Raw genomic sequence first — 21137 nt, 5'->3', positions numbered from 1 at the left:
GGATTAATTCAAATCCCTGCATATGCAGGTGAAGGCAAAAATGAGGGATTAACGGAAAGAGGGCATTCTATTCCTAAATGTTCGATTTCTCAGGGTGACGCAGCTCCCCTTTCCCTGAGCCCCTTCCCCATGCCTTGCTGCGGAAAGGATACAATCTGCCATTATTCAGACACCCCACTACTGCCAAAGGTGAGCCTCTAAATCACAATCACGCTTCCATATTCCAAAACTCCACGCAAACGCACTGCCATCACGTCGATTCCCCATCACAGCAACCCTATAGGCCAGAGTAGAGCTGCCTCTGTGGGCTTCCGACGTTGTAACTCTTTATGGTACTAGAAAGTCTCATCGTTCTCCCTCGAAGCAGCTGGTGGTTCCAAATGATGGCCTGTGGGTAGCAGCCCAGTGTGTAACCATGAACCCACCAGGGCTCCTAATTCCGCTTTATGTATGCATGGCTAAACACTCAGCCTACGCAAGGTCTCAAAGGTACACGTCCACTATAAGTTAAACTATGGAAATTTCCTACAGGTTTCGACCTCACAATACCTTCTTTGAAAATATCACTGTATCCTAAACACTCTCCATAACTCGTTATTTTTAAGATGTCTTCTGAGGGTAACAGGGCAAATGTTGCTGCTGTTAGTAGCCATCGCCTCAACCCAGACTCACGGCAACCGTAAATCCAACAGAACAAAATATTGCCTGATCCTGTGCTATCTTTACTGTATTTGCTGTGTTTGAGCCCATGAAAGACAGGGTAATGGTCTCAAAAGAGCCCGTGGCTTCATCCCCAGAACCTGTGTATACGCTACCTTACATGGTAGAAATGAATTCCCCGAGCTCGGTCCTAGAGGGTTACAGTGAGTCGGAATCAACTCGATGGCAGGGGGTGTGGTTTTTGTTTTGTTTTTAATGTCCATTAAATTCAGCCACTGCTCACCTGCAAAGTGCTTGTTATAGTGTTGACCTTCTTGGTGACATCTGCTGCAGGGCAATTCCGAGTCCTTCTATAAGTTGACCTTGTAGACCACCGACTCAATGGGTCTTGCTGGCGGAAGTAGTCTGACTCACTGGAGGATTCTGCCATCGATGTACACAAATCCTTAAAAATAAATCCAAGTCATCGTCAGTGAAGCAGAAAGAACATGAAGATAAGAGATGAATCATTTACCTTGTGATCCTCTGACATACTGTAACATATGGGTGTCTGTGTGTGCTGAGTATGCAACACTTACAAGTAATTCCTGTATGTAATTCTGGTATTGTCTACCTTAAGAACAAGTCCTCAGATATAATCTTACTCATGTACAAACTGTAAGTAATGATAATCCCTTAGCTTTCTGAATGTTTCCCAACTGTGCAGGCATTTACATGTGGGACAGCTCCGTGAGTCCTAACAACAACACTAAAGCCTGCAGCCACAGGTCTCTCAACATCGATTAATATTCATCTTAGAACATCTACCCTAAAATTATTCTATTAAAGAACATATGCATCTTTAAACATAAAATACAAGAGACACACAGAGAATGACCTGTGAGAGACTTTCATTCAGAATATAGAGAACATCCACACAGAGACTGACATCCCGAGTCTAATGGGGTCTGCAGAGAACTCTCAAAACACGGACAACAGACAGTGCAAGACACGACAAACTAATCATAATTTATAAATTATCAAGGGTTCATGAGGGAAGGAGAGAGGGTGGGGGGTGAAAAATGAGGAGCTGATAACATGGGCTCAAGCAGAAAGCAAATGTTTTGAGGATAATGAGGGCAACAAATGTACCAATGTACTTGATACAATTGATGTATGGATTGTTAAGAGAGCTTGTAAGAGCCCCCAATACCATGATTTTATAATAATAAAATAAAGTTGTACACTCATCACCATAAAAAAAAGGAAAGAAAAGTGGGTGAAGGGAGACATCGGTTAGTGTAACACATGAAAAAACAGTAATAATTAATAAATTATCGAGGGTTCATGAGGAAGGCGGGCGGGGGGGGGAAATGAGGAGCTAATACCAAGGGCTCAAGTAGAAAGAAAATGTTTTGAAAATAATGATGGCAACAAGTGTACAAATGTGATTGACACAATGGATGGATGAATGTATTGTGATAAGAGCTGTATGAATTCCCAATAAAATGATTTTTTTAATAATAAACACCTCAAAAAAATCTCAAAACATATTTCCAAACAAGCTTAACCCCAAATTTATCTTTAATATTAAAAAATAGGGAAATATACATACATATATATTTCCTCAAGAATCAAGATAGTCTCAAAAGTTTCAGAGGGGGGGAAAGTAACTTGAAGAAATTATATATATTTACAACAAAGAAATGTCAGAAAACTGACTTGATCAAAAGTGGATATTTTAATTATTCTCATAATTTCCTATTTGGCTAACAGAAGGTTAACTTCACCTTTATTTTAATGCTGATTATTATAAGTTTCTTGAAAATCAGTAACGCCATCTTTTTCCTTACTTTAGTCCAATTAAACCTTTCTTTGATGGCAGAGAATATTCTGTCCTTTTTAAAACATTATTTTGAATGCATCTGAAAAGTATATTACTGTAGCTCTAAGGAGATGACGAAGAGGATTAGCTAAATGTGTACGGAGCCAAGGATATTAATGAAAGCAATCATTAAAAAAATACAGATAAAATAAAACTCGATAAATAATCAAGAAGGAGCCTACCTCTGTGAATTTAAGGTTTTCAAACTGCAACAAAACCTATCGTTGCCACATCAGAAGAAAATGACATTGAACATCTGACTTCAGCATAGCTGGAGTTCATCCAACACTCATGCCTCTCCCCTGTCCAGGACTCTCAATTTCCTACCTACATTCTCTGGTTCTTAATTCTCTTTTACTGTCTAGAAGTGCAAGGTGTAGTACCCATGATGTAACTTATGCCTCTTCCAGAAAAAAAGAAGAAGAAAACTAGAGCTAAAACAAAAATTTAGCTTTGCTATTCCCAGCTGACAGTTGTTTAAACCTAAGACAATAATACTAAGAAAGAAAAAAATCTTGGGAACTGATTACAAGGATCCACATGTGACCTCTTCCCTGGGAGAGGGACAGCAGAGAAGGGGGGAAGGGAGACTCCGGATAGGGCAAGATATGACAAAACAACGATGTATAAATTACCAAGGGCATATGAGGGAGGGGGGAATGGGGAGGGAGGAGGGGAAAAAAAGAGGACCTGATGCAAGGGGCTTAAGTGGAGAGCAAATGCCTTGAGAATGATTGGGGCAGGGAATGTATGGATGTGCTTTATACAATTGATGTATGTATATGTATGGATTGTGGTAAGAGTTGTATGAGTCCCTAATAAAATCTAAAAGAAGAAAAAAAAAAGAAAAAAATCTTAAACATAAAGTTGATCTTCAAAAGTTCAGGAACCACCTCTGTATATGTATATCTCAGAAGGATACAGCATATGACTTAAAAGCGTTTTACACTGAATTAAAGTACTTTGTGATGATTTCCAGTACTAAAAGCATGAGCCAATGTTTCCTGAGAGCCTGCTATTATGTCAGACACTATAATGGATGCATACATAAGTAATCCAATTTAATTCTCACAGCAACTTATTAAAATGGGTGTCATTAATTCCCAAATTTAAAAAGAGGTAGCGCCTAAGAGGCAGTAGGTAACACGCTCAACTTCATAAGGACTCCAGGTGGCATAGAGGGCTTTGCATTGGGTTGCAAACCTACTAACAGCAAAGTCAACAGATCAAACTTGCCAGCTGCTCAGTCAGAGAAAGACGAGGCTTGCTACTCCCAGCATGAGTTACATCTCAGAAATCCGCGAGGGCAATTCTACCCCGTCCTATAGAGTCTCTATGAGATGAAATCCTTACTAGGAACCAGAAAAACTACTTTTTATGAAGAGCCGGAAAAGAAATCAAACCACTGACTTCAGAGTAAAGGGACTTTTAATCTCCTTATTCCTACTATTATTTTTATAACTGAAAAATGTAATTATACCTTGTATCTGTCTCTTGCATAATAAAATTCCAGCGCTAAAAGCATAAAGATTTTCATTTAGCAAGTCACAGTTTTGAAAATAAATTGAATTTAATAACTCATGAGCCAAAATAAAAGGATGAGAATAGATCTACAGAGCATAACTGGATAGGGAAACGGCAGTGTACTTATGGGGAGATGGGGCGCTAACCATCAGTATTAGAACAAAATGCTCTTCAGCTGATTGTGATGGTGATTTCACAAATCTTCTTAGTATGATTGATTAATTATGTAATATGTAGTGCATATGCCAAAAAAGCTATATTTTTAAAAGGATGATACTAAAAAAAAACTCAATGTATTTAATAGTGGCTGGTGAGAACCAGGAACAAAATAACTATTTTTAAAACAACTTTATTTTCTGAGAGCACCAAATTTAAATAAATCAGTTATGTGCAGACGACTTCAGGGGCTATAAGTAGTCTGACTCCTCTAACCAGCAGACAGTTTAAATTTCAACTTGATTCAAAATAGTTCTTAATGAAAATTGGGGGGATTTCTTAACATGGGAAAGTGTTTAAAACATGAAATATTAAAGAGTCTACTATTTAAGCATGTAACACAACTTGAATAGACATTATCACTCTGCTGTATTTCTCATATTTTTAATAAAAGATTTAAAACACTAGCGATAAAGTCTCGGTATCGTCCCAGCCTGCACCCTTCCTGCCACACCTCCCCAGGACACCCACGAGAAGATGCCTGGGCAACTTTCCAGTTCAGCTTACATTACTTTTGCCAGATTCGCTTTTGGTTTCTTTCCTTTTTCCATTTTTTAGTAGAACACATTGTAATCTGTTGCTCCATATTAAAAAGTAAAGATAAGGGGAATACAAATTGAATGATAAAATTGAAAACCTTAGCAACATGAAATATAACCATTAAATTATGTGCAGTTGTCACATAACACAGAAAACAATTTGACCTCTCACTTACCCCTAGTAAGGATTATATATTTTTAATAACATAGAATCATACTCTCTAGCCTGATTTTCCCTAGGACCAAAACAAATTGTCTTCAGCTATTAATGTCAATTACTTGGAGAGAAAAAAAACATTCAGACTCTTTGCATCAAGTGGAACTCCTGTGGAGATAAAGAATTAAGGTGAGACACAGCTAAGAATTTAGTCTGACTTTGTGTTTGTTAGTGTGCGAAATACAACAACCTACAACTTTAATTACTTCCGTTTCATAAAAGCTACACTAAGGAGAATCAATATAGTTGTAGCAAATAGAAACTAGACTGTTTTCTTTGGTGATAACAACTTAACACGTTCTTCAACTACTGCTGACAAGTAAAAGGGTCAAACATACCTCACATAGCTAATGAGGACGTCCCCTAAACCTAAAGCCCACAGTGCAGGAGGCGGCTGTGGCAGCAGGCCACACATACAGAGCTAATGAAAAAGAAATCAAGGAGAGTGGAGTGGCCAGGCTCCCACCACATAACCTGAACCTAGCAATGGAACCCCGGCCTGATAGAGCTGCAATCTAAATGGTTTGAATGCAATGTTCAAGAGAGAGAGTAGCAGAAAGGAGAAGACTCATCAACAGGCTGTCTAAAAGAGACATGCCTTAGACACAAAGACAAAGTAAGCTAAAAATCAAAAGATGAAAAACCTATCAAGCAAATAGCACTAAAAAAGAATAGAAATGGTGATACTAATTGCTGATGAAATATGTAGTCAAGACAAGAACCAGCAACAGAGACAAAGGTGAGCATTATAGAATGATTAGAGGGCCCATCCAACAGACAGTCATAAGTTATCTGTGCACCAAAGAAAGAGCTCTAAAATACATAAATCAACAGAAGTTTAAAGAGAAAAAGATTACTCCACAAGAGAAGTTTTTAATACACTACTTTCAATGAAAGGTAGAATACAAAGCAACTCAAGATGCAGATGCTGTTAATAACACAATCAACCAAACTGACCTTCAATAACAGCACAACATACATTCTTTCCTAATGATCATAAAACATTCTTCTTCTTTTTTTTTTTTTTTGTGATCCAAGTGAATTTAATGAAAGTTCAAAGAAGCATCACGTTTTACACGGCACCCATAGGATTCCTTTGACCATGCGGCCTGGCAGAGACTGCTCCGGGACACGCAAGGATCTCTCCCCTCCCACGAAGACGACCAGACCACCCAAGCAAGGCAAGACAAGACCAAGAGACCAAGAGACCAAGAGCCCAAGAGCCCAATAGCCCGAGTGCCTCTCCCTTCAGGTCCCTGCCTTTTAAAGGTTCCCAGGGGAGGTAAAACATTCTTCTTAAAAGACAAAATATTAAGCCACGAAGCAAGTGTTAATACATTTTAAAACACTGAAATACTAGAAAGTTTCTTCTCAGATAACAAGACTATAGAAATTAGAAATGAACTACAGGGGGATTAAATACATGAAGCATTAATGACATGCTGCTTTAAACTACCAGGCAACTAAATAAATAAATGAAAAACTTTTAAGTTCCTTATATCAAATAATGCAAACACAATAACACATAAGCATACATTTAACATGCCAAAATCTGAGACACTGAAAAAGCAGTGCTTAAAGGACAATTTATAGCAATAAATGTCCACTGAGAAAAAGACAGGCCTAATCTCAATATCTTAAAACAATATCTCCAACAAAATCCTACCAATAGGATCAACATCAAAAAACAAATGCATCCTGACCAACTGAGATTCATACCAGGTTTGCAAGGATGGTTCAATATTGGAAGAGTAACCAGTGTAACCAACTAGGTCAATAAAACAAATGAAAATAAAAACAAGATCCTAGCAATTGATTCAGAAAAAAACATATGACAAAAATCCAGTATTATACCTTGATTAAAACACTGAGCAAATTCAGAATAGAAGGCAAATTGTACAGAAATCCAAACTGCACTGAAGATATTCGTGAAAACACACGGGTACAGTAATTGTCAGAATACTAACTGAAATGTTTCAAAAATGATGCAGCCTGAGAGGTGCTCACTTTTCTATCCCAAGACACTTGAAAGATTCCTCCCTGCCAGCTGTCTCTAAGAGTCCATGTTCGTTCTGTGTTCATTCCAAAGAAAGGTCAAGCAGTGAAATGCAGAAATGATGGAACAAGATCATTAATATCTCACTCAACTAAAATTTTTAAGATAATTTTTTAAATGTTTGCAGCACTACAACCATAGTAGACCGCCACAAAAGCCAACTGGATTCAGAATGTGGAAAAAGGAACATCACTGCTAATATCAGACAGGTCTTGGCTGAAAGCAAAAAATACCAGGAAAATGTGTTGTATTGGCTATGGTCACTGAACACAGTCCATTAACATGAATAGCTGTAATATTACACAGAGAACATAGTACAGTCAATTATGGCAGATGTAGTCAGATTAAAATGTAATGTTTTATCATTTGATTTCCCTTTTAACTCATTTTAAAGTTGTTCCACTTTTTAATAGTGTCTTTTCTCTGATGTGGTGGGCAAAGGACCTGAATAGAAGTTTCACAAAGGCAGAAATCCGAATGGCCAATAAACATATGAGAAAATGTTCCTGATCACTAGCCATAATATAAATGCAAATTAAAATAACTACGAGATACCACCTAACACCATCAAAGATAGCCCATTTCAAAACATCAGACAGTAATAAGTGTTGGAGGGGCTGTGGTGAGATAGGAACACTTGTTCACTGCTGGTGGATCTGTAGGTATGTATAGCCATTAGAGAAATCGATTTGGTGATATCGAAAACAGATGGAAATCGAGCTACCATAAGACCCAGAAATCCCCCTACTGGGCTTATACTCAGTAGAGACAAGAAGCAATCCACGGCCAGACATCTATGCCCCAATGTTCATCATGACATAGTTTACAATTGCAAGGAATTGGAAACAACCCAAATTTCCATCAACAGATGAATGTAATAAAAAACTGCAGAATGGATTAAAAATTGCTGTACATACATACAATGGAGTACTACACATCCATAAAAGGCAGTGATGAACGCGTGAAGCACATCACCGCATGGGAAGAATTGGAAGAAAGTATGCTACGTAAAGTAAGCCAAGCACAAAAGGACAAGTATAACATGAGTCCACTGAGGTATGCTTAAAAATGAAAAGGGCACAGGGGAAAACCTACTGTGTACATACATTCCTGGGGTGAGGTCCAGGTACTATGGCAGGAGCCAGACCCAATCAAGAGATACATATGGCAGCCAACTAAAAAAGGAGGGGGAAAGAAATGGAGGGGAGGGAAGACACGGGTAGTGGGGAACAAGGCACTAGCCCACCCAAGGGGAGGGTATTGTTTATATCTCCGTAGGAGATGGCAGGGAGACACCAGACTTGAACCCAATGGGCCAAGAGGTGAATGCAACATATCAGCATAAAGCAGGGAACCAACAAAGAGGTCTGTGGGGGCCGGCCCCAATCCCAACTATGTAGACACCCCTCCTCACCCTAGAAGAATGCACTTCAGAGGACAGCACTGAAGCTACAGCTCAGGGAGAGGGGCGTGTCTGATCACAGCACACAGGAGCGAATGAAGAGAGAAGGAGAAAGAGTGGAACATATCCTGGCCCACCAAGCCCCAAGGACAATAGTCCTGATCAGAGCAGCCAATTCACACAAAGAACTATAGGGCCACCCGCCCATGAGAAACAACTTCACTGACCCATAGCACTATGGGGGACAACTCTAGGGACACAGTGCAGGAACTGTGCCACATCTGACCCCACCACACTGAGGCAAAACGCTAATGGCATGCAACAGAGCAGCAAGGGGAGCAGGGCAATAAAGTCCCAGGGAATATAAAAAATACACTTTGGAGTCCGGGCATGGCACCCCATCAGACTTGACCAGAAAACACTCCTGAAGGTCAGTCAGCAAACAGACCTGGAATTATTTATAGGCTTTCCTTTTGTTGGTGGTGGGGTTTTTGTTGTTGATGTTGTTTGTTTTTGTTTTCTTGTGTCGCTTTGTTTCACTGTCTTCTTTTTGTGCTTATTGTTTCTGCATGTCTATCTAGATAAGATAGGCAAGATAAACAATCTGAGGAGAAAACAATGGGTCTGACAGTTCCAGGGGGACACAAGAGAGAGGGAGGCAGGGGAAAGGAAATGGGGAGTCAGCCAACCCAGGGGCAAGGAAACAGCAGGTGATCTAAAATTGATGGCGAGGAGGGCATAGGAGGCCTGGTAGGGCTTCATCAAGGGCAATGTAGCCAAGAGGAATTACTGAAACCTGAATGAAGGCTGAACATGATAGTGGGACATGAGGAAAATAAAAGGAAATAGAGGAAAGTTCTAGGAGGCAAAGGACAATTATATATGTCTAAATACAGGCATGTACATATGTAAATATATTTATACATATATAGTGATAGGGAAATATATCTATGTACATATATTTACATGCTAAGTATTAAGGTAACGGGCCTCTACTCAAGTACTCCCTTAACACAAGAACGCTGTATTCTAATAACCTGGCATTCCTTAATGCTCACCTTCCCAACATGATAGCTGAAGACAAATGGTTGCATGAGCAAATGTGAAGAAACCTGATGGATCATGGCTATCAAACGATATGGCATCTAGGGTCTTAAAGGCTTGAAGATAAACAAGCAGTCATCTAGCTGAGAATCAACAAAGTCCACATGGAAGAAGCACACCAGCCTGTGTGATATGAGGTGTCAATGGGATCAGGTATCAGGCATCAAAGACCCAGAACAAAAATTCACATCAATGTGAATGAGAGGCAGCGCAAAGTGGAGGCCCAAAGCCCATCTGTAGACAATTGGACATCTGCTTACATAAGAGTCACAAAGAAGAGACGAGCCAGTCAGGTATGGTATAGCACCGATGAAACATACAACTTTCCTCTAGTTTTTTGATGCATCCCCGTCCCCCATCATGACCCCAATTCTACCTTATAAATCCGGCTAGACCAGAGCATGTACATGGGTACAGATAAGAGCTGGAAATAAAAGATATCCAGGACAAATAAACCCCTCAAAAACAATAATGAGAGTAGCAATACCAGTAGGATAAGGGAAATGTGGGCAGAGAGAGGGGGAACTAATCACAATGATCTATATATAACCCCCTCCAAATGGACTCACAACAGAAAAATGGGTGAAGGTAGAGAGTGGTCAGTGTAAGACATGAAAAAATAATAATTTATAAATTATCAAGGATGTATGAAGGAGGGAGGGAAAGAAGGTGAGGGAGAGAGGGAGGGGGAAATGAGGAGTTGATACCAAGGGCTCAAGTAGAAAGAAAATGTTTTGACAATGATGATGGCAACATATGTACAAATGTGCTTAACACAATGGATGTATGCATGGATGGTGATAAGAACTATACGAGTCCCCACTAAAATTATATGTAAAAAAAACATAGTTTCTTTTCTATTAAGGTTTTTCTATATTTTTGTCTACTCGTTGTTGTTAAGCTTTTTGTTTTTTTAATTTACTGATTATGCTTTGTATGTTTTCCTGTATATGAAATCCGGGATAGGTAAGTCTTATCCAGACAGTAGCTGGATTAATAATGACCTAGGGACATGGGAGGGAAGGATGGGGGAAAATGGGCAGCTAAGCACAATGAGTACCCGAAGAAAATGTTCGGAAACTGATTGGGGTGGTGATGATGGCACAACGCTTCTTCTTTTTTTTAAACATTTTATTAGGGACTCATACAACACCTATCACAATCCATACATACATCAATTGTGTAAAGCACATCTGTACATTCATTGCCCTCATCATTTTCAAAGCATTTGCTCTCCACGTAAGCCCTTGGCATCGGGTCCTCTTTTTTTCCCCCCTCCCTCCCCGCTTCCCCCCTCCCTCATGAGCCCTTGATAATTTATAAATTATTATTTTGTCATATCTTGCCCTGTCTGACATCTCCCTTCATCCCTTTTCTGTTGTTCATCCTCCAGGAAGGAAGTCACATGTAGATCTTGTAAACGGTTCCCTCTTTCCAACTCACTCTCCCTCTACCCTCCCAGTATTGCCACTCACACCCCTGGTCCTGAAGGTATCATCCGCCCTGGATTCCCTGTGCCTCCAGCTCCTATCTGCACTAGTGTGCATCCTCTGGTCTAGCCAGACTTGCAAGGTAGAATTCAGATCCTGCTAGTGGGGGGGGGGGGGCGGGGGAGGTGGGAAGAGGAAGCATTTAGGAACTAAAGGAAAGCTGTATTCTTCATCAGTGCTACATCGCACCCTGACTGACTCATCCCCTCCCCTAAACCCCTCTTAAAGGGGTCTCCACTCTGCGCTTCCCCCTTCATTCACTGTGGTAAGATTTTTTTTGTTCTGATGATGCCTTATACCTGATCCCTTCGACACCTCGTGATCGCACAGGCTGGGGTGCTTCTTCCATGTGGGCTTTGTTGCTTCTGAGCTAGATGGCCACTTGTTTACCTTCAAGCCTTTAAGACCCCAGACGTTATACCTGTTGATAGCTGGGCACCATCAGCTTCCTTCGCCACATGTGCTTATGCACCCGTTTGTCCTCAGTGATTGTATCATGGAGGTGTGCTACGCTTCTTGATACAAGTGACCAATTAAATTGTATGATATGTGAAGTATAGGCCAACAATAATAACAAAAAAAGAACTTCACTAATAGAGTCGAAAGAGACCCATAGACTCGGAAATAATATTTGGCTATGATACAAAGGACTAATCTCTAGAGAGAACTTCAAAACATCAACAGCAGCAACCAAAAAAAGTTTTAATGAGCATAGAATATGAGCAGACATTTCAGCAAAGACAACACTCAAATATATATACGGTCAACAAATATATGAAGAAATGCTTATCAACACTAAACATTTTCACTCCAACTGCCATCTAATAAGTTCTGCCTCATAGTAACTATGAGACAGCTTAGAATTGCTCCCTAGGGTTTCCACGCCTACAAATCTTTACAGAAGCAAACTGCTATGTCTTTCACCTATACTGCACCCACTCTGTAAGAACCACTGGTTAGCAACCTACTGGTTAGCAACCTAATGCTTAACCCAGAGCACCACTAGAGGTCCTCCACTAGCCCTTAGAAAGCTACAAATCAAAACAACCGTGAGATGCCCTCCTACCCCAACCTTAATATCAAACTTTAAAAACTAAATAGAAAACGAATGGTGCCAAGGGTGTGGAGACTGGAACTTTGGTACCGCACTGCTGGTGAAACTGTACAATGGTTCACTTTCAGTGACTGCCAATAAATCAGCCGATGGATTGCAATGAAAGTACATCTGTAGTCACCTTTAAGGAGCACTATTGACATCATGCTTAAGAGTTAGGCTGCTAACCACAAAGTCAGCAGTGGGCTGTCTACGTAGCGTTTTCTACTTGGTATCTAGGCTCCAGTGTTCATTGCAATAGCTATACAGAACTCAGATAATATTCACAATGAGAGGACTTATTAAGGAAGCCAGCAGGAGGTGGTAATACAAGTAAGAAATGCTGAGGCTAGTTATATACCAGAAGATGTTGCAAAATTCTTCTTTTAGGCATGTTAATACATGTCCAATGGAGCATGCCACTTAGAACATACCACTCTAAGCCTCAACTTGAGAGCATTCAGTTTTTGTGAGTGAGCAATATCAGCTCCCTGAATTAAGTACGCAGAAGGATTCCATTCCAGTAAGCCTCCACTCAAAGGCACTCAGCTCTACTTCCACAGGTCAGCAAGCCTAGCTTCCTGAATTAGGTGCCCAGAGGCACCCACTCCACAAGCCAGCCCCTAGCCAAAAGCACTCAGCTTTACTTGCTGCGAGGCCTGGGAAATTCACCATTCTCTTCCATGCCCTGGCTCCTGGTTCTGAAGCTGCTGCTCTGACGTTATATTTGTCTTCCAGATCCAGAAGGTTCACTCGGGGATCTCATATCCAGAAGACTCACCCAACTCGTAGTTTTTTGTTTGTAATGAAATCCCTCTTCCTGCTCCTCTGAAGGCTCATTTATTACACAGCAGGATGGCATTCCACCGAATCCTGTTCAGTTACTCACAGGTGAATTATATCTGTGTCTTCCCCCACTGGTTACCATACCCATGTAAAAAAAGGCTGGAAGACAGACCCACATTAAATACTTCACTGCCTCTGCAAACAGTTTGAATCCACCAGCTACTGTGTATGAGAAAGATGAAGCTTTCTGCTCCCATAAAAATATTGACAGCCTCAGAGTTGCACTTAATGCTAGCCCCAATGTAAGTACAATTCATTCTTATGACATGGTCCTGCTTGATACTCATCCTCATGAAGAGATCACTGAAGATATGTGTGCTATAGCAAAGTGTGGTGAAGAAACTAGATGATGCCCAGCTATCAGAAAGAATAGCATCTCGGGTCTTAAAGGCTTGTCTTCAAACAAGCAGCCATCTAAGTGAGGTGTCAACTAAGTCCACGTGGAAAAAGCACACCAGCCTGTGTGATCCAAGAATACAGTGAATAATATAATCCAAATCTAAAAAGAGGGAATGGTATCAGCACTTAAATTGTAAACACTTGGTTTACAAGCCGAAGCCCAAATCCATTTGCAGGGTCCCCACCTGAATTAAGTCTCCAGGGCATCCGGTCTGATCAGGGTTAAAAGATGTAAATAACCCTGTTATCAGGCAGAGTGCATTGTAAAGTCCATATGGGAGATGCAGTTAGGTCAAAATGTACTATCTTATCATTCAATCTCCCTTTGACTCACTTTAAAGCACTTTCAATTAAAAGAACAGGAGGGAAAAAAATCTACATACAGCCTCCTCCCTGAGGGATGGACAACAGAAAAGAGGGTGAAGGGAGACATTGGACAGTGTAAAATATGACAAAATAATAATAATTTATAAATTATCAAGGGTTAATGAGAGAGGGTGGTGGCGGGGAGGGAGGGGGAAAAATGAGGAGCTGATAGCAAGGGCTCAAGTAGAAAGCAAATGTTTTGAGAATGATGGCAACAAATGTACAAATGTGCTTGACACAATAGATGTACATATGGATTGTGATAAGAGTTGTAAGAGCCCCCAATAAAATTATTTTTTTAAAAAAAAACAGTGAAAGTAAAATACGCATGTCTTGAAGCCCGAGTGAATCCCCTCTGACCACGGACCGGGAATGTAAGAGTCTGGCTAACACACAGAATGTACTGGAAAGTGGACTGTTGCAGATGCAGTTAGGTTAAAATTTAGCACCCTCTCATTTATCTCCCTTATGATGCCTTTCTAGTTTTTAATATTTTCTTTCTTTTGATTGAAATTCTTATCTATTCTATTTTGTTGTTATTAGTTTGTTGGTTTTGTTTGTTTGTTTTTAAGATGTTCCTGTATATGAAATCCAGGGTAGGTATGTGTACAGAGACAGCAACTGAGTTCATGGTTCCCTGGGGCTATGGCAGGTGAGGTCAAGGGTTAATAGGGTGCAAATAAAGTAAAGATGAGTACAAGAATGAAGAAGATGTTCTAAAAGTCATTGTGATAATGAGTGTACAAGTCTCTTGATGTGACTGAACTTTTGAATTGTATGGTATATGAATTCTATGCCAATAAAAATGTAGGGAGAAAAAGAATTACAGTCTCAAAAACCCAAGAGGCAGTTCTACTCTGCCCGAAAGGGTCACTATGAATCGGAATGGATTTGTGGGCAATGGCCATGGTTTAGCAACCTATACAGTTAACACTCCTCTGTTCTTGGTAATTGTTTCCTTTTCTGACAGTTCTTCCTTGTTCCTGACATCTCCTTATTTGGGGCTATGTCACTAGTTATCAACAACTGATGTGTATCATCTCCGAGCTACAGCAATGAGATGACAATACCAGTCTACTATTTCATGATGAAAAATGTTGGCTCACCAGAGGGACCATTTATCGTGAGTTTCAGAACTGAAAGAAAAATGTTTATAAATCTTGAATGATTCTCTTAGCAAACTTCCTGAAAGATCATTGTTCATCAAAATTTAATCTCTTAAAAGGCTATTTTAAATACTGGAATGAACCTAAAACCCTAAATAAGAAGCAACCATACATTAATGTGTACGGATATAGTCTATGCAATCAAAACCAAAATTCTATTTTGGTTCATGCATGCTATTTAAGCGCTATTATCATCTTAAAAATGAAACTCTTAAGACTGGTAGAAAAACATCAATACATGCTCAAGGAAATTTTTCATCATGACTTTTAAAGATTTAAGAGGGGAGAAAAAAACAGGTCCATTGAATTAGAAATCCATTCTCATCATCCCAAGAAAGTTCAACATGACACCTGCAGTGAAAAGCAACAGTGGCTCAATCTGAAAGGGCCTATACTCCTGAAGAACAATTTAGAGACACTGAATCATCTAAATTCGACTTAAAAGGAAAGAGTGTTTTGAGTGGAGAAAAAGCAGTAAACGCTCTTCTGCAGTTTACTACCACTGGGGCAACAAAATGTCTCCTGGTGAGAAAGTAACAGTATTTTTTACTCTAGATCTTCTTTCAAACCTAGAGCTTTGTCTAAAAACCAAGAGGGGACTAGCACCAGTGACCTTGAGTTAACTAGAGTCTTTGAGAAAGTGCGGCACAACTCAGAAGGGTTTATTTAGCTGCTCCCGACACATCAGTATTTAAAGGCATATATATTGCTGTTGCTGCCGTAATGATTCTTACAAAGAAGACACGCAGCCATCAGAACAAGTAATGAACTCTCATCCTCTTTACTCCCACTGAGATCTCTCCACCTAAAGCAAATGCCTAGATGCAAACCCGAAACCCTGTGGCCAGAGAGAGCAATACTGCATTCAAACCTTGTAATGAGAGGATTGGCATCCACTCTACAAACGCCACGTCCACCTCCTTTGTTTTTTAACCTAAAACAGCATCCGATTGCCTTCATTCTAATGATGCACATTTGTATGTATGAGAGCTATAATTTATTGATTCTCAAATCTCTTTTCCTCAGAAGCCAGTTTAAAACAATTAGGATTTGCAAGCTGTTCCATAAAAGATAAGCACCTAGCATCGGGGTGATATTTCACAAAGGCTGGCTAGTGCATGTTAAGTAGGCGATTGCTTCTATGGCCTCCAAGTGCTTCAGCCAACCCCCAACAACACCACACTCCCATTCCCCTTTTCCCACCCCAGAACAACCACTCTCCAAGACCATGGTCAAGGTAATGCATTTAAGAGGTGGGGAATATATTTTAAGCCTAATCATTTCCCAAGGTCAAATTTTAGAATGCATTTCTTACTGTTTCAAGAACTGTGGGGCTAGCGAGAGATAGGTTCCAACCTGTAAGTAAAAAGGTTAACAAGCCAGCAGTGTCACCACATGCAAAAAATGACCAATTCTACCATTCCTCTGGACATCACCACTCTTGTATCTCTTTCTCTTCAAACAATTTTGGAAAATCCATCTAAGATCAAAATCAAGAGGCCAGTCCATCAGCCAGTTCTTTATTAAATCGGTGTCACACAGAAAACAGAACCAGAGATGCTTACAGTAGATTCTTTCACTCAACATTTGCTAAGCTGTCATGTCACCAGAAATGAAAGACAAAAGTAAACAAATACAGCACAATCCTGATGGGAGGGAAAGACTTACAAAAGAATTAGCTAAAATATAGTAAATTAGATAATAAGACAAAATGCCAAGTGAGTCTGGCCAAGATACTTCCAACTTGCTTTGAAAAAGGAAATGTTTGTTAAAATCAGTTATTGTGTGAAAAGGATGACCACTTCAGATCACAAGACAGAGGATGATGACTTCATTACATACCTGCCAAATTACATCATTCTATGTAATGGGAATCATTACTGAGAATCATGGTCCAGCCAAGTTGATACATCCTCCTCCTAACATTGACCATCACCATCAACACGACTCTCACCGTATATGTTGGTGTTCGTAACCACCAGACACAGAAGTCAAGAGCACACAAAAAATTAAAAATAATAAGGTAGTAGATTTTTCACCATTGTCTTCGTGTGAAATGTTGGATAATGAGATAGTTGTTAAAGTGAGGAGAAGGTGTATTTTAGAAGCTATGGGAAAAAAGGGTTTGAAGAAAATGAGAGGAGAATTCTTAGTTTCTATCAGTCTGCTGCCTATCAGCTCCAAATGACCCTTCCGTGCGGGGCCTTCTAAATGTTTCCCTTTCCCAGCTGAGCCATTAAGCTTTGTCAGTAGAGAGCTGTGGAAGGAACACACAGGAGGAAGGAGGGTCCCTTCCTGGTCCCAGTGTTTTCCATTTGCAGCATTTCCACTCAGCATCCTGTGGAACACCGCCATCAAATTTAAGTAACCCCCACGGCACCCCCAGGGGCAGCTTCCTGAAAATATGTTTCAGTAGCACCAGCTCCCTAGCTAAATTCCCGCTGAGTCATGGAGGAAACCCAGCAGTCAGTCTCCCAACTTGCCAGTCTTGGGTATAGTGACCTACCTTCCAGCCTCATCCCACCTTGACCTGGGAGCAGTGCTTCCGGACTGCCCACTAGGATTGTGGACACCGAGAAAGCTTCTCCACATTCCAGTGGGCTGCAACCACAAGTTCTCGAACCAGGCCTGAGGCCAGCCTCTCTAATCCGGTGCCTTCCTCGGGCACTTTCCTGAGTGTAGGGTTTCTTTAGAGTTCTCTCCATTTTTTAACAGTAATCCCCGGTCACCCTGTATAGAAACAAACCCTTTTTAAAGGGCTAGGTAGTACAGAAGGAGCCATGTGACGCAGTAGGTTAAACAAAGTCTTGGAAACCCTGTGAGGCAGCTCTGCTCTGTCCTGTAGGGTTGCTTTGAGTTAGAATCAAATGGACAGTACTGAGTTTGATTATGAAGTAATTATTTTCTGTTTGGGAGCTATGCAGTCTCTGTCACAACTACTCAACCAGGGAGTGCGGAGTGGAGCCCCAAAGCCCATTTGTAGACAAATGGACATCCCCTTACAGAAGAGTCTTGGGGAGGAGATGAGACAGTCAGGGTGTGATGTAGCAACGATGAAAAATACAACTTTCCTCCAGTTCCTAAATGCTTCCTCCCTGCCCCCTCCCACTGTCATGATCCGAATCCTACCTTGCAAGCCTGACTAGACCAGAGGAAGTACACTGGTACAGATGGGAACTGGAAACACAGGGAATCTAGGGCGGATGATCCCCTCAGGACCAGTGGAGTGAGTGGTGATACTGGGAGGGCATAAAGAGGATGGGTTGAAAAAGGGGAACCTATTTCAAGGATCTGCATGTGACCTCCTTCCTGGGGGACAGACAACAGAAAAGTGGGTGAAGGGAGACGTGGGACAGAGCAAGATATGACAAAATAATAATTTATAAATTATCAAGGGTTCATGGGAGAGGGGGGAAGCAGGGAGGGAGGGGGAAAAATGAGGACCTGATGCCAGGGGCTTGGGTGGAGAGCAAATGTTTTGAGAATGATGAGGGCAATGAATGTACAAATGTGCTTTACACAATTGATGTATGTATGGATTGTGCTAGGAGGTGTATGAGCTCCTAATAAAATTATTTTTTAAAGAATAAAAACATTACTTTTGCAAAAAAATGCATAATGAGTGGGCATAGCTAGATTTGCTCCATGAGAAGCCAGATTTGGCCCCTGGGTCACATGGTTTGTCAAACTCTGCTTTATATTAAACTTTTCCCATTCAAACTAGAGAGTATTTATATCTCCTGATTGGACTCTGATTGATACACACTTCCCACAGTGAAATCAAGTAGGAAAGTTCTAAAAAGTATCCTTTGGACTTGTGACGGACCCTATCAAGAGTAGTCTCAATAAAAGTTCTAAGTGGGAATCCAGGGCAGAAGATCCCTTCAGGACCACGGATGAGTGGTGATACTGGGAGGAGGGTAGAGGGAGGGTGGGTTGGAAAGGGGGAACCGATTATAAGGATCTACATGTGACCTCTTCCCTGGGGGTGGACAACAGAAAGGGGGTGAAGGGAGACGTCAGACAGGGCAAGATATGTCAAAATAATAATTTATAAATTATCAAGGGTTCATAAGGGATGGGAAAGCGGGGAGGGAGGAGAAAAAACGAGGACCTGATGCCAGGGGCTTAAGTGGAGAGCAAATGGTTTGAGAATGATGAGGTCAATGAATGTACAAATGTGCTTTACACAATTGATGTATGTAAGGATTGTGATAAGAGTTGTACAAGTCCCCAATAAAATGATTTATTAAAAATTTTTAAAAAGAAAATGATGGCAACATATGTACAGATGTGCTTGATACAACTGATGTATTGATTGTTACAAAAGCCATCAGAGACCTCAATAAAATGTTTTTTAAAAAAAAGCTCTAAGTGGGGCAGATGCCATGTTGGAGAGTAACAGGGCAATGAAGGCATTCATCGTAGACCATGCCTTTAAGAAATCTAAATATGTAAAGAACGAGCTGGAATGGTGACTAGGAAGATAAGTTTAATCAAGGGATAAAACTCTGAGACTGAAAAACCCCTGGGATCGAATGCAAAAGCTTGGCCCAGATGGAAGAAACCAGCTGACAGCTCCTGACAAGACCTGCTTTCATTATCTAGGCAGGCAAGACTCTTGTTATCTTGAGTTCTGTGTAACAGCACCTGAGGACTTGCATGCGAACACTCCTCAAGATCAGGTTACCAGCTTCCCAGTCTCCTGTCTTAATCAACGACACAAGCAGTGCACTTCACCTTGAACCTACTCAAAAGACAGCACCACATCACCTGGTAAATTGTGCAAAGCCAATTAAAAGGACCCGTGAGAGCGAACGGCATTCTCGCTCATTCGTAGAGTCCTTTGGTAAAAGCGTAATGAGCAGGTTTTTAACAGCGAAGGTCAATAGGAGTATTTTTTAAAAAGAAAAACATATTGGTAGAATAGACACCCATTTGATTTAACAAGTGAGGTACATTGCTGGAACCAGAAAGTCAGAGGTACAAAACAAAACTGCCATGGACTGAGCACATAGGGGTGACAGACACTTTACATATGATAGCTCTCTGCAGAGGCCAACCTGACAGAGCAGGATTGGTAACCTCTCTGCCGGCAGGGGCAAATTTTATGCACCTCTTTTCCCAGCCCTTAGGCAGCATCTGAGACCCTCAATATTCATCTTTGAGTAAAGCGTCCTGTGCTTGAAGAACGGAGGCAGTCAAGAGTCTTAAAGCAGTCCTGTCAACCAATTGGAGACCCCACAGTACGAACCGCCCCAGCCAAAGGCAGTCCTGTCAACCAACTGGAGACCCCACAGTACGAACCGCCCCAGCCAAAAGCAGTCCTGTCAACCAACTGGAGACCCCACAGTACGAACCGCCCCAGCCAAAAGCAGTCCTGTCAACCAACTGGAGACCCCACAGTACGAACCGCCCAAGCCAAAAGCAGTCCTGTCAACCAACTGGAGACCCCACAGTACGAACCGCCCCAGCCAAAAGCAGTCCTGTCAACCAACTGGAGACCCCACAGTACGAACCGCCCCAGCCAAAAGCAGTCCTGTCAACCAACTGGAGACCCCACAGTACGAACCGCCCCAGCCAAAAGCAGTCCTGTCAACCAACTGGAGACCCCACAGTACGAACCGCCCCAGCCAAAAGCAGTCCTGTCAACCAACTGGAGACCCCACAGTACGAACCGCCCCAGCCAAAGGCAGTCCTGTCAACCAACTGGAGACCCCACAGTACGAACCGCCCCAGCCAAAAGCAGTCCTGTCAACCAACTGGAGACCCCACAGTACGAACCGCCCCAGCCAAAAGCAGTCCTGTCAACCAACTGGAGACCCCACAGTACGAACCGCCCAAGCCAAAAGCAGTCCTGTCAACCAACTGGAGACCCCACAGTACGAACCGCCCCAGCCAAAAGCAGTCCTGTCAACCAACTGGAGACCCCACAGTACGAACCGCCCCAGCCAAAAGCAGTCCTGTCAACCAACTGGAGACCCCACAGTACGAACCGCCCCAGCCAAAAGCAGTCCTGTCAACCAACTGGAGACCCCACAGTACGAACCGCCCCAGCCAAAAGCAGTCCTGTCAACCAACTGGAGACCCCACAGTACGAACCGCCCCAGCCAAAAGCAGTCCTGTCAACCAACTGGAGACCCCACAGTACGAACCGCCCCAGCCAAAAGCAGTCCTGTCAACCAACTGGAGACC

General features: G+C 41.5%; 1 protein-coding gene across 2 annotated transcripts in view; it reads right to left on the bottom strand.

Moving 5' to 3' along the window:
- The window catches only part of CEP128 (centrosomal protein 128), a 472711-nt gene that overhangs the window by 434207 nt on the left and 17367 nt on the right, over window positions 1-21137 (bottom strand). For both annotated transcript variants that reach the window (XM_075531496.1, XM_075531497.1), the window contains exon 2: window positions 944-1105. In XM_075531496.1, coding sequence (XP_075387611.1) covers window positions 944-1090 — 147 coding nt within the window. In that variant the 5' untranslated portion in view covers window positions 1091-1105. The remainder of the gene's footprint in view (window positions 1-943; window positions 1106-21137) is intronic.

The sequence above is a fragment of the Tenrec ecaudatus genome, chromosome 14 (assembly GCF_050624435.1).
Source record: "Tenrec ecaudatus isolate mTenEca1 chromosome 14, mTenEca1.hap1, whole genome shotgun sequence".
Classification (NCBI taxonomy): domain Eukaryota; kingdom Metazoa; phylum Chordata; class Mammalia; order Afrosoricida; family Tenrecidae; genus Tenrec; species Tenrec ecaudatus.
Note: the sequence above shows the minus strand (reverse complement) of the source record. Positions and strands in the feature narration are given on the sequence as shown.